The sequence below is a fragment of the Talpa occidentalis genome, unplaced genomic scaffold (genome assembly GCF_014898055.3).
Source record: "Talpa occidentalis isolate TD23 unplaced genomic scaffold, MPIMG_talOcc4v2.1 talOcc4.5, whole genome shotgun sequence".
NCBI lineage: Eukaryota > Metazoa > Chordata > Mammalia > Eulipotyphla > Talpidae > Talpa > Talpa occidentalis.
The window spans coordinates 111,615,600-111,629,054 of NW_023604861.1; the positions used below are offsets into that span (position 1 = coordinate 111,615,600).

General features: G+C 45.3%; 1 protein-coding gene across 2 annotated transcripts in view; it reads right to left on the bottom strand.

Annotated features, from left to right (window-relative positions):
- Positions 1-1,208: 1,208 nt before the first annotated feature.
- The window catches only part of PRKCE (protein kinase C epsilon), a 457,999-nt gene continuing 445,752 nt past the window's right edge, over positions 1,209-13,455 (bottom strand). For both annotated transcript variants that reach the window (XM_054687735.1, XM_037528123.2), the window contains one exon: positions 1,209-3,071. In XM_054687735.1, coding sequence (XP_054543710.1) covers positions 2,925-3,071 — 147 coding nt within the window. In that variant the 3' untranslated portion in view covers positions 1,209-2,924. The remainder of the gene's footprint in view (positions 3,072-13,455) is intronic.

Genomic DNA, 13,455 nt, shown 5'->3' on the forward strand with positions numbered 1-13,455 from the left:
TTTAGCCAGAATTATTTTGCACATAATTTAAGAGAGGTAATTGTTTTAGCCTTCCTTTTTTTTAAAGCAAGAATACATTTTTTTCACCTTTGGAGGAAAAAATTATATTTTCATTTCACAAAGTTCAAATGAAAGAACACAGGAGGACAACTATCCTTCATTTTTTTTTTTTTTGGCATTTTTGCACTTTTTTTTTTTTTTCTTAAAAAAAAAAAAAGAGTGCTGAAAAAATTTAAAAGAATTAGCAGAAATGTAACAGTGTGTCCGCTTCCAAACTGGTGAAAACTAAAATGAAACAATGAATACTCGAGGAACACACAAGCTTTTTTCTATAGACGACATGGGATTTGATTCTGCCTGTCTGAGAACTTGATCAGCTCTAGTTCCAAGCAGGAGGCATCCTTGCCAGCAGGTTCTGGTGCTGGCAGGGCACACCTCTGGGCAAGGTGACCTGCTGACTGTCTGGAGCGGCCAGGTGGAATGTATTATTATTTGACTTCCCAGCAAAAACGTCAGTTGTCTGTAGAAAGGGCCCAAGCCCTGATGACATGGGAACACCCACAGAGCCCTTGGGCAAGACCACTAGGCATTGCAGTTAGGGCTTGCTTGGTTGTTCAAAGTTCATCATGGAGAAGGAAGCAGAAGAAATACCAGAGAGCAGCAGTGATACATGAGTATGATGGGCAGTATTGTCATGTCGTCCTAAAAAAATGAGATGATGCCACCATGATGATGTTTCTGTGCTTGTACTCAACTCCAGAAGATAAGTCTCTCCCCAGTACAGTCAAGTTACCAAAGATAAATTAAATTAATCCACTGTTCTTCATTACTTCACTGGTATGCCAAACACAAATGGATAGAGCATAATATTTGAAATTATCATAAGAACAGATAATAATTACACCTGAGTTTTTAAAAAAATAAAAACAATAGAGAACCAAATGCCATCTTTAGCCACAAAGGCTATGACCAGCCAGATGCACTTATGGACACCAATTCTCTATGGCCTCCAGCTAGTCACTGTCCAAGCTTCAAAACCATCAAAAATATTCCTTTCTTTTCTCCATCTCTATCAGAGTAAAATAGAGCACAGGAGAACTATATGAGAGATTTAATATAGCTTAATATATGTTTACATCCTTTACAATAAACCAAAATGAAATAAACAATACAAAGGATCCCTCCCAACCCCCGCCCCCTCCAAAAAAAAAAAAAAGAAACCAAGAAAGAAAATAACACACTTTATCTCTCGGTAACTTGAACCAATACACTTACAGAGTATTGCACCTGGACATTATTATAATTATTCTTTCATAGACTAAAGTTTTATAATATGCCTGAACATGCAGCAGTTGATACCTCTAAAGTCAATGAATTAATTCCACAGGCCTTGCAGCAAACACTATATACAAAAATCTCAAATGTACAAAAGGCAAAAAGCTTCATTAGTGCCACTTTGCCACTCACAAGTATATATATTTAGGGGCAGCTAGGAAATCCACGTGCAACGGTTGGAATGGATTCCATTCCCTGCTAAATCAGTTCAGTAAAACAGATAATCAAATGACCTCCAGGAAACATATACACGAAGCCACAGAAAACCCTTGGAAATCAATGAATGTAACACTGTTAGCGTATCTACAGGAGGTAACATCACATCCATTAAATAATGTCCATAGGAGTTGCCATTATATGTCACACAGAAACGAAAGTTCCATGACCTCTTGCCACATTGTCCGTTTTCAAACAAGGTGCTCTTCTGTCTTTTGGTATCCTCTGGAAAACCCAGGTCTTATCCTCATTCTGCTTATTCCGAAAACAGACATTTCATATTTAACTTTACATGTTTAATGTTTAATAAAAACCACAACACAGTAGTACTACGATTTTGTAGAAGTGTGCAAAAAGAACACACTGTTGCAGAAAATAAATAAGAGTTTATGCTGGGAACTTAGGATGAAACTGGAAAGAGAATTTGGGAGCCAAATTTGGCTGGAACCCCAGGGTCTTAGCCATCACTGCAGTGACCTTTGCATTCAGGCAGAACTAAGATAATGAGGAGGCGACTTGTTTCCTTTCCTCTTGCTTCACATAGACTCTCTACGTGAAGCCACTACAGCATTAACACCACAGCCTTGGACAACTGGTTTCTCATTTTATATTAGCCCTTTAATATCTACCTGCAGTTAATATTGGATTTTATATTTTTTGGCCAATTAGAAAGCAAATTTGAAAATATATATATTTTTTCAAATGTTAACAGAGTTCAAAATCAAATTGCTTTTTCTATAAGGAGAGAACTCTTCCATGAGATACATGCTTACACAACTTCGGCATGCCCGACAGCTAAGACCAAAGCAAGCAAGAATTAGCCGTCCCAGAGCAAACCAGCACAGGTGGCCGCCCGTGCCTCTCTCTATTCCTCTTCTTCACAGGCACGACCCAAGGGTGCCCACCCCCATGCCGAGGAAGCACCAGTCTCTTCTCCTGGACAGAAAGGCAGAGGGTGGCAGGCGGGGGTGGGGGTGGGGGTGTGTCACGAGGTGATACATGACAGTGGCCCAGACGCTCCGTCCAATAGCGGAGCCAGAGTCAACTTGCCTACCTTTTTTCCTCTTTACAGTAAAAGAATTGAAGTTGCCTCACTGCCAGGCACCCCCGAGGAGAGGGACTTGGCTTACCAACAGACCAAACAAGGCAATGTGTCCCGTAAACTGCTAACCCCACGTGATTCTGCATTATTCGTGGTTTACCGGGTAGAAGGAGGGAGGGACCGGCCAGGGGTCAGGGAATGCAATAAATAGAGAGTGGACAGGGAACTGGGTCCCTGGGGAGAAGTAGTTCAAGACCTTCTGAGCCTCTGGAAAATCGGAATCTCGGCACCGCTTCTTGCAGCATCACCAAACTCCACCTGGAGCAGCTACTCAGGGCATGAGGTCTTCACCAAAGTAGGAGAAGCCTTTGAATTCCTCCTGGTTGATCTGCTTCACAATCGCTTCATCCACGAGCGTGAGTACTGGCTCTTCCCGGGTAAAGTCTTGGTCAAAGTTATTGACGTCTCTTTTGGTTTTCTGTGGGGAGAAAGGGGCAAGTATTGACTCACAGCTGGCCTTCCTCCCCAGGGCCCCCCACAGGGAGTGGACATCGTGCTGACCAGCCTCTCATCAAAGCAGGCCTCTAGCTACTACTGAGAGCAGACACAGAGCTTTTCTGATGAGTTAACGATGGATGGCCCCGGGACTAGGAGGTAACATCAGACTTGGAGAGGAAGAATATGGTCCAAGTGAGAAGGAAGAAGAGGTGAGGGGGTATGATGGAAAAGCAGGGAAGTGGGATTTGCACAGGCTGGTGTGTGAGGAGTGAGTGAGTGAGTGAGTGAGTGAGTGAGTGAGTGTGTGTGTGTGTGTTTGGGAGAGTTGAATGAAATCCCCCATCTCATACACCCCCCTTCCAGCATCTGCCCTAACCCTCTGGCTCCATCAAAACCTTTCTCTCTGTGATCCAAGGAACAGGCTCAAATCCCCCTCCCACAGAGACTCCACTGGTCTTTCCTCCCTGTAGCTAGAACCCTATAACCTAGCTGTGTCTGTTCTATATGACCTCCCTGTAGGTAGGAGGGTGGATTGGGGGATCAGGCCATCTTCTAGGAAGACTGCCTTGATACCCCCTGCTCTCACCATGAACCCTATTTTGTGTGCCCACATTATTTCTATTAGCGCACTCAACATACTGACTTGCCATCAGTTGTGCTTTCGTGTAGACAGTGAGCTTCTTAAAGTCAGGGACATTGTCTTATTCGACCTCGAGTTCCCAGCATTTTCCCCTCTGCAACAAGCATCTACTAATGAATGGACACATGAGCAAGCCTACCACAAACCCTCCAGCTCAGAAGGACCTGGTTGGAGGTTCAAGTTCCCCACATAGGCCTTCTGATCTGTGGGGGATAAAGGGCAGCAATCAAACAAATCCTGGTTTTTGGAGAAATCAGGAAGTATAAATGATGGCCTCTGCCTTTTGGTGCTTACTGTGAGTTGGAAGCCTGTGTTCTTTCTAGAACACAGTGCAATGGTTAGAAGAACTGCATGGAGAAATCAGGGCTTGGCTGAAACTTGAAGAATGAGTGACAACGGTGTTGGTGGAGCTGGGAGAGAGACACCTTGGCAGGAAGATAGATAGGACAAAGGTGGGGGACAGGAACACGAAAGATGTATACACAGGACAATGAGTTTGCCAAGCTGCCTGGGAGATGGTGGGGCATCAGGATGGAGTCTGACTGTGGAGATCTTCAGCCCCACGTCACCTCTCCCCCATGTACACAACAGCACAGTGCCGAGGAGACTCAAAGAGCTTGGCAATACTTTTTCAGACTCTGATTAATTGGTGTTACCTGGTATTAGTGACCCGGATGGTGGAATAAATCTTGTGGAAAGATTAATATTATTCTTTGTAGAAGAAATTACATTAATACACCTTATGTTCTGTGAAAACCAGTAACCAACATGGGGTTAGTAAGCAGCCCTCTGTGAAAAAAGTGTTTTGTAGACGAAGTGAGATGTTCATACTTCTCCCGGAGAGCTGCCATTCACATTGGCAAACAGAAGACTCTGAGGCATCCTCAAGTCAAGAAACCTGGTTTGCTTGATCTAGGTAGGTAGATCTCTACCTATCTTTACCCTTTCTTCTTTCCTTCCTTCCTTCCTTCCTGTCTGCCTGACTTTTTTCTATCTTTCTTTCTCTCCCCATACCTTCTTTCTTTTTTCAGGATAGCTTATTCACTTCTCTCCTGAGAGCACAGTTCTGGAGTACATGGTTTGGGAAATGCCTTCACGTTCATGTGCTTATTTGATCCTTGGAAGTGCAGGCATTATTATCCTGATTTTACAGATGAGGCAACCTGTGGCTCAAAGAGATCTGGTGACATGTCCGGAGTCACCCAACTGGTTGAGAGCAGAGCAGACAACGCCAGGCCTCAGCATGATGCCTCTCCTGGTGCCTAATGTCTGGAAATCTGGACACTAGAGAAGTGGGAAAATTCAACAAGGGTCAAGTTCAACCAGCAGACTTTTAGGTCAAGCTGCTAGCTAACATAAAGCCAGAAATGATTGCCAGTTGGCAGGCATGGTGAGCGAGGGCTGTGGTGTGGGAGACAGTGGGTAACATGGACTGGTGAGCTCAGCAGGGAATCTGTTCAGATGGCATGAGACAGAGATCAGAATCAGTCGGGCAGCACGAAGTGGAGATGAGCTAATCTTTCCAGCCTTTCAGCACCCAGCAGTGCTGCTTGGCGCCTTTTCTCTGGGCTGGTGCCACGTCTTCCAGTAGGTAGCAGAGACCTTGACATTGGAGGGGGAGCAGAAGGGAGACACAGAATGCCCAGGGGTTGGAAATAGGACCTGCCACTGCAGGACCCGCATGTGGCCCTGGAGATGAGAAAGCCAAGGAGTGGTGGGGTTGTCTCAGCTGGCCCCGGGGAAGAGGGCTATCTACTCTCCATCTCCAGTGTGTACAGAGCAAAAGGAAAAGGGGGGCCCCTCATGGAGAGGGACTTCAGAGAGGAACAACAAAGCCCATCCCCATAGTGACGCATATCAGACAAGGGAGGGCGGGTGCCTGGGGAAAGGGTGTGGTGTCACCTCTTCTGAAGATCTCTATCGAAGGAGGGATGGGTTGACTTTGATGGAGGAGGGGTTTCAGGGTATGGGCCTGCTTTACTGGGGGAAAGGAGTCAGGAAGGAGAGTAGGGTAGTGAGGAGGGATCCTCAATGAGGGCAGGAGGGGGACAGGACCAGGTCATGGGGGGCAGAGGGAGTTGGGTGAAGAGAGCAAAGGAACGGAGCAGGAGAAAAACTCAATTGGTAAAATCACCAAGGATGGGGCATGCCCAGGTCACCTGTGTTGTCAGGGATAGGATCACTTCTTCCTGGCTCCCTCTCACTGCTTACTAAGGAGGGGGCGATGTATACCGAGAGCCTCAGTTAATCTGTAAACTCCCAGGCACTGGCTCTCTCTCACTTGTTTGTGCTTCACATTCTAGTCATTTTGGGTCCATTAGTCATGGAAACTTGTTTCATTTCCTTAGGTCAACTGAGAATATTGACGGAGTTAGATTCCATAGGATTTCTGAATTTCACAAGTCATTGTGTACTAGGGAACTAGACTCAGTCAACACAGCTAGGGACGTCATTCCCAGATGACCTCTAGCCCCATGGTGGACTAGTTGAACAGCCATTTAGTTTAGCCCTGAGTTTTTCAAGGGTTCCAGCATCATCGCCGGCATTTGAGTGAGTGTGCCATTCTTTATGAGTTCTACAGAACATATGCGGCTCACCCATCTCTTACACAATCTGGCACCGGCCCTATTTTCCTTATAGACATTTTAGGTGCGTGTCAGTTACAATCACCAATTCAAATAAACAACACCCCCACTATGTGCAAGTCCTGACTATTAATTTGAGAGGCTTCGGAGGTTTTCCAAGGCAAATATCACTGGGAAACCCCATTCCCTATTAATAGTATGGAGACCGCATAGCACCTTCAAATTTGGAGAGAATAAATCTGAAGTGCTCACCTTTGCTCACCGATTTTATTCCTTGCAAAGCAGCTACACATCTAACAGACCAGGCACAAGACTTGACTTTGAGGCTCTAATGGGCAAATTCAGAGGCTGTGAACCTGATTCTTCAGTCACCCCAGATTCCTCCCCTTATATTTAAATCCAGACTCTTAGCTCACACTGTATAGCTGGAAAGGTGACCCAGGACACATGGAATAACCCTCTCACTCTTTGACCTTCCTCTTTCAGTGAAGCCTTTCCCACCCTTTTGGCCCAGACATAGGAGAGACTGCATAGTCTAGGGAGATTGACTCTTGTCCTGGCCCTGCGCTTCCTGGCTCTATCTCACTGTGAAAAGGAACTTCCTTGAGCCTTCATCTTTTCATCTGTAAATGAGGGTGGTAACAAGTGCCCTCAAGTTGCCTTGAGAATTACAAGAGATCCAGATACTAGGTGCCTCAGTGCAGACCCTAACATATTAGATACCCAGTCAGTGTGAATTCCCCTCCTGCCTCCAAGTTTTGGCATGTGGGCCATGGGATGCATCATGCACACTTGACTATTACCCAGCACAGTCCACGTGACTGCCCATCATTGCCATGAGCTTCTTAGAGGCAGGAACTGAGTCTTAAATTCCTTTGTATGCCTCAAAATCCTGAAAAAGTATGGAGCCACAGCCTGCCTGAGTGCCTGCTGCTTCCTCTTGCAATTGAAATTCTTCTAATGGAACCGCAATGATCTTGGGATGAAGTCCCGGCTGTGACACCCACCCACTTCTAAGACCCTTCAGATCTCACCTCTGCCTATTGCCCAGCTTTATCTCCTGGGCCCTGCTGAACCATGAAGTTTTTTGGGCTCCCTGGCATCTTCCTGCTACTAATTCTTTGCCCGGCTAGTCCTCTGCCTGGAACACGCTTTCCCTCCTTGCTCCAGGTCCTTGTTCCTGTGCTGTCCTTCTCATCTTTACCTTCTCAGCTTAGATGTTTTTCCTTCAGGAAGTCTTCCTTGTCCCTCCCTGTGCCTTATGGGTGCACATCCTCTCTCCTCTTATCACAATAGGTACCACAGTAGGTATCCTTCTTCTTCCAACTTACCTTGGGGGTGAAGTCTGGGTGGAGTTCATCATTCTATCTCCAGCCTGGCACATAGGGCATGCCCATTAAATATCTGTACCCTTCTTGCTACTACTTTGCCTAGAACCAGTAAAGTGACCTGGGTCAGGCCCAGGACCAGTGGAACTGTCCTGTTAGAGGGGTTTTTCATTTGGGGATGTAGAGGCGAGTGGGGAGAAGGCTGAGACTGGACTCACAAAGGGCCTGGAGTGGGCAGCCCAGACCATCATCGCCCCACGGGGTCATGAGAAAAAGACAATATCATGTCTAATTAATGGCGTTTCCTCTCCCAGCAACAGCCAATTCGGTCTACTCAGTTTCCCTCACTAGTGGTACAAGAATAGGAACAAGTTCAACCAAGGTTTGGGAAAAATTCCATCAAGATAGAAGGGCCAAAAAAATGTAGGGACTTTTGGGCATGTCCCTTACCTTTGTGGTGGTATTAGGGGAAAACAGAATTCCTATCCCCTTTGTCATCCCTTCAGAAATTTAAGTCTTGAATTCAAGAGGCCTGGGCTGACTTCAGAGGAAGGGCACATTTCTGGTGTCTGCAGTAGGGGAGGGAGGTAGAGCTTATGGAGGCAGTAACAGGTCATTCCAGATCCTTCTGAGGAACTACATCTGAGAAACCAAGCCACAGAGCCTGTGTTGTAAATCACCTGGAGGCTGCGGGGCCCAGGGGCTCAGCCGGAGGACTTGTGGAGAAGGCCAGGCCACTGGAATGCGGGCTTCCGGTCTGGCTGGCGCAACTCTCACAGCCCTCACTGTACTCAAGTCATAAATACAAGTTTCAGAGGAGCCAGCAATTTCTTCTCTGTCTTCATCTGATTACTAGATGAACCAGATGACTTTGTTCTAAAGCATCAAGAAAATTCCCTAATCTTACAGATCGGGGCATGAGGCTGGAGTTCATGTGGCCATCCTGCTGCTCCCTGTACAGTTTGTCCAGCACTGCTGCCAACTGATCATTTTCTATCTTGCCATCGTGATTTCCTACTCATCTTTTCTTTTTAAAAACCCATCTCTTTCTGGTGCCCAGAGCTGACCAGTAGATTCTTGACTATGTGGTCTGAGCAATGGCCAGATCAGTGGCATGACCTGGTGGGGCTCTCAAACCAATGTCTAAAATAATCTCAATGCTTTCTCAATTCTTAAGTAGGTGTGATAAAACACTGATGCTTTTAATTTTATCAATACAATTTGACCTTATTATGGATAAAATTGTGTCTCAAAAAGACTTAACCTCCTGTGCCTCTGAATGTGACTTTAATTGGATTTAAGGTCTTTGTAGATGCAATCAAGTGAAAATTAGATCATTAGGGGGGGCCTAACCCCAAATGACTGGTGTTCTTAGAGGACAGGGAAATTTGGACAGAGACAGACATGCACACAGGGAGAACATTATGTAAAGGGTAGATGCTACCACAAGCCAAGGAATGTCTGGGGCTACCAGAAGCCTGAAGAGGTGTGGAAGGACGATTTCCCCTACAGGTGTCTGGAAACCTTGATCCAAGACTTCCAGGCTTCAGATCTGTGACACAATCCATTTCTGTTATTTTAAGACATTCAGTTTGTGGTACTTTTTAATGGCAGCTCTAGGAAAGTAAAACAAACCCCAATCTTGTCTTTTTTGAAATTGATTTTTTGAAACCTTTACACTTAATCTTGATTTTCTTATTTTGGTGCATATCTCTAGTCTGTCAAGATTACCATAAGTAATGCTTTTGTTGTTACTTCACTGAACCTCAGCTTATTTAGCTAGAAAGTGGGGATAATTATACACCTAGCCTGCTGAGAATTATGAGAGTATATAATAACACTCATGAAAATGCTTAAGAGGTATACAGATATTAATTCTGTATTTCATCTTATTTGTTATGTCCTTCAGGTTTTGTCATCCTAAACTTTAATGGGATGACTTCCACCTCTTTATTATGATGCATATAAAAATATTGTGTAGGGTCAGGTCAGGAGCCCTTCAACTGGACCTCTACAGAAGCCCTCTGACCAGACCAACTAGCACTCTTTGGGGTTTGCTTGTTAAGCCCATTGTGAATTAACCATCCTTGGTCACTTTTTTCATCTTGTTCAGAAGGATGCGGTCAGAGACTTCCAATTGCTTTGCTGGAATAAAGATACACAATGCCTGCAGCATTCACTGGTCTACCAGTCTGGAAATGAAGTTAATTGGCTCCAAGTAATTACTATTTCCCGCTAAGTGTCCACAAACTATCTTTTCACAAAAACTTCTAGAAGTTTGCTTTCATAACATGCATCTCAAAGGACCCCAAATCCACATTTCCTCTATTTTTGAATACTGGGAGATGAATCACTCACTTCCTATCACTGCTCCATTTTGTCATATACAAATCACAAAATAGTGAGCCTGCAGATGTGGCTCTAACCTGCAATATAACTCACTGGTGTCCAGAGCAGGGGCTCTCAGGCTGGGCTGCACACAGGGACCAGCGGGGAATTTTCAATAATAGTGATGCTGATCTTACCCTCAGGGATTCAGTATAGCTGCCCACAGGATCAACCTGGCCTGGAGGGTGGTAGCTTCCCCGAGGCGAGCTTCACTGAGTGTAATTTATTAACTTGCCACTCTTGGGTTCCAGTTCCCTCTTAGTGGGCTTTGCCCTTATCATTATACTTCAAAGAGATATCTTTTTTGGGAAAAGTTAGAATCTAAATAACAGTCTTGCTTCTGCTCATTGCTCATCCCAGCCCTCAAGAATGGGACTCTCCAGCGTACAGCCCAGACTCTGTACTTGCTTAGAGCTCCCTGAGTGATTCTGGTGTGCAATCTGGTTGAGCTCCTCTGGGTAAAGCAACAGGGACTCCCTTACTTTTCCCCTAATCATTTCAAAGGCCTTTGTGATGTCCAAAAGTCTATTTATTTAGAGGCCTAAGATGTCCTGGATCTAACATCCTCTCAAGTTCATTTTACATCTCACAATTCCTTCTGGGTTTCATGCCCTCTCCTACTTATGTTATATTGGTCTTTATAAAACCAGGACACCCAAGAGCTTACTGATGAATCACACTGGCTTCTTTAGAAGACCCCCCCCCAGAGGGGCCGTGCAGCCTCGTGGCATGGCAGTGCTTGAGCTGCGTGCTGGCTGCCGGGATGTCATTCCTGGTTCTCCGAAACTCTGAAGCCTTGGGTAAAACCATGCCTCGATTTCCTCATCCATAAGAATGGGGTCTATTAGTCATCCTCCCATGTGTTTGTTATAAGGGTTAAAGAAATAACATTTAAGTGGCAAGAGTAGTATGTGGCAGAGAGGAAATGTAAATTGTTAACACTTCTTCAAAGTGTATCACAGCTGTATGGTTAGAAACAGCACTGTGTTTGCCATAATACTGGGGAGAAGTTTCTACTTGATCTGAGTTCATGGAATAATCACTGCTCCCCCTGCACTCTAACCCAAGCCAGTCTTGAGTCAAAAACTGGGAACCAAATGTGTGACCTACCCCACAGAACATGCCTGCTCCCTCCCACCCTATTTCCCCTGACTTGGCATTTATAATATGTATATTATAGTCCTCATGGGTCATCTTTAAACTTTCCAGAATAAAGCAACATAAGAAAAACCGAAAGCTAAATTTTACTTTTAGCGTTGTTGCTGTGCCAGCAAATCTCTTTAAGCCAAAGAGTATCAGGAGTCCAGGCAGCTGAGAGAGGGTGGAGAGTTGGCACTGCATGCCTTGCTAGCCAGTTGAAGCTGGAATACAGACCCAGGGTTCCCAGATCTTTTGATTTCCAAGAAATATCTCCAGTATATTTTCATATTAGAGCTCCAATTTTTCAATGTTGCAACTAATTCAATTAAAAAAAAAAAAGAGAGAGGTAGCCTGGTTACCACTGAATGGGCCACATAATCCTCCAGTTTGTGACCTCTACATTATTTAGTAAAGTTGCTTCCACCTTTTAGGGGAGAAGAAAATCAAGACCCATGCGCTTTTTAAGCACAAATGATTAGCTTCATGGCATTTACAAGTGGGAAAGCGCTTGGCTCCGGGGCCGTTCCTGGTCTGCAGGAGAGAGTCACATCAGCTTGCTGACCTCTGTCATTGGTACACAGAGATGAGGGGCCATTCAAGCCTTGGGGAGTGGCCTTGGCTGCACCTTCCCCTATAATCGGGTTTGCCACCTCCTGTCTAAACCACCCCTTAGGGAAGCCGCTACACTCCTGAGGCAGTCTGCATATATAGATATATTTAAAAAAACAGACCAAATCCCTTAGACCACCAGGCATTCTGAATAAACAACCACAGCTGAATTCTGTCAAGTCAGCTATTTGATGGAATTTTACTATTTCCCTTCTCTCCTGCCCCCTCATTATTATTAGACTACTATATATATATATATATATATATATATATATATATATATATATATATATATATATTTACAAATTCCATTTGAAGAGTTACTTTGCAAAAGAAAACAAAACTTGACTTACAGTTATCAGCTCACACCAACTTCCCTCCCCCCAACACACACACCCAGCAAATACTTCAATAATCAAAAGAGTTCAACCAGCTACAATTTATCTATGCCTGGGGGTTGAGGGCCTGGACACAGCCCTCAGCGATGCCATTGTGGGGCAGGGCTGGCATGCGCATCATGAAGTTGTTACCAAGCTTTGAACACTTGTTATGATGCTTTTTAAACAAAATTTCAGGACAAGGTCTGCAGGTTCATTTGGAAGGCAGGGTCAGTTTAGAAATCTACAGAAGCTGGAAAGGAGAACCCAAGACACAAGTCCCTGAGAGTCTCTGCTCTCAGTTCTTCTCTGCCCTCGTCAAGTGGGGGCTTGTCAGGGTAATTTTCAAAGAATAAAGGTATTTTCAGAATATGAAATGGCCCCTTGGGCTTAAATTTCTTGGCCATGGGGTGGGGGGAGCAAAAGGTGTTCCCTCAGGCCTCTTTGGTGCTCAGCTGAACTGTCTCTACCACAATGGTTGAGCTAAATCCCCAACACATAGTCTGTGTAGTTGTCCTTCCAGAGGGGGCTTTTAAGACCATGTGAAGCCATCTGTTTCAAAGCTTCAGTTCCACAGATAAATTATTTCTTCATTTGTTTTGGGGAAAGGGTTTTTTGGGGGGCAATTTTGAAGGGGGTGGTTCTTACACCTGCTTCCTCAAATCCTTCTAACCTATCACCTGCCCAGTCCTGTCCACATCCACATATACACACACCTTTGGTTGTGACTCTAAAATTTGGTAACAAGAGTATGAAGCATACATTGTAGTCAAGAGTCATCTTGTGCCATGTGTTACACCTGAGCCCCATCGTTTATGGAGAACACATTGACCCTTGCGTCTGGAATTTCCAAGTGGCTAGTGGTGTCTCAAACTGCTCCATGAGTCCCAGCCCCCCAGCAAGCAGGCAGCAACTTGGGGAGAGGTGGGCCCCATGGCATGAGCTGCCACTAGCCATGCCCATCTCCCAATCAGCCTTGCAAAGTCCCTATTAGCTGCTGAACTCCCAGGAGACAGACAGAGCAGTAACTTCCTCTCAGAGGTGAGTCCACTGGCCTCTAGAAATGGAAATGAGGAGAAAGGAGGGTTCAATTCCCTCCCAAGCCTTCAGAGGAGCTCTGAGCCCCTTCCTGAGGCCAATAGATCGCCACTCTACCACTGAGAAGGGTTGGCCCTGCTCTGTGGGAAGGGAAATGCACCTTCTGCGGACACATGCCCAGCGCAGGCTAGTGGTCCTTACACACCTCCAGCACCTGGCTTCATTGTCCTGCTACAGAGCTCCCCAAGGGGGCCTGTCT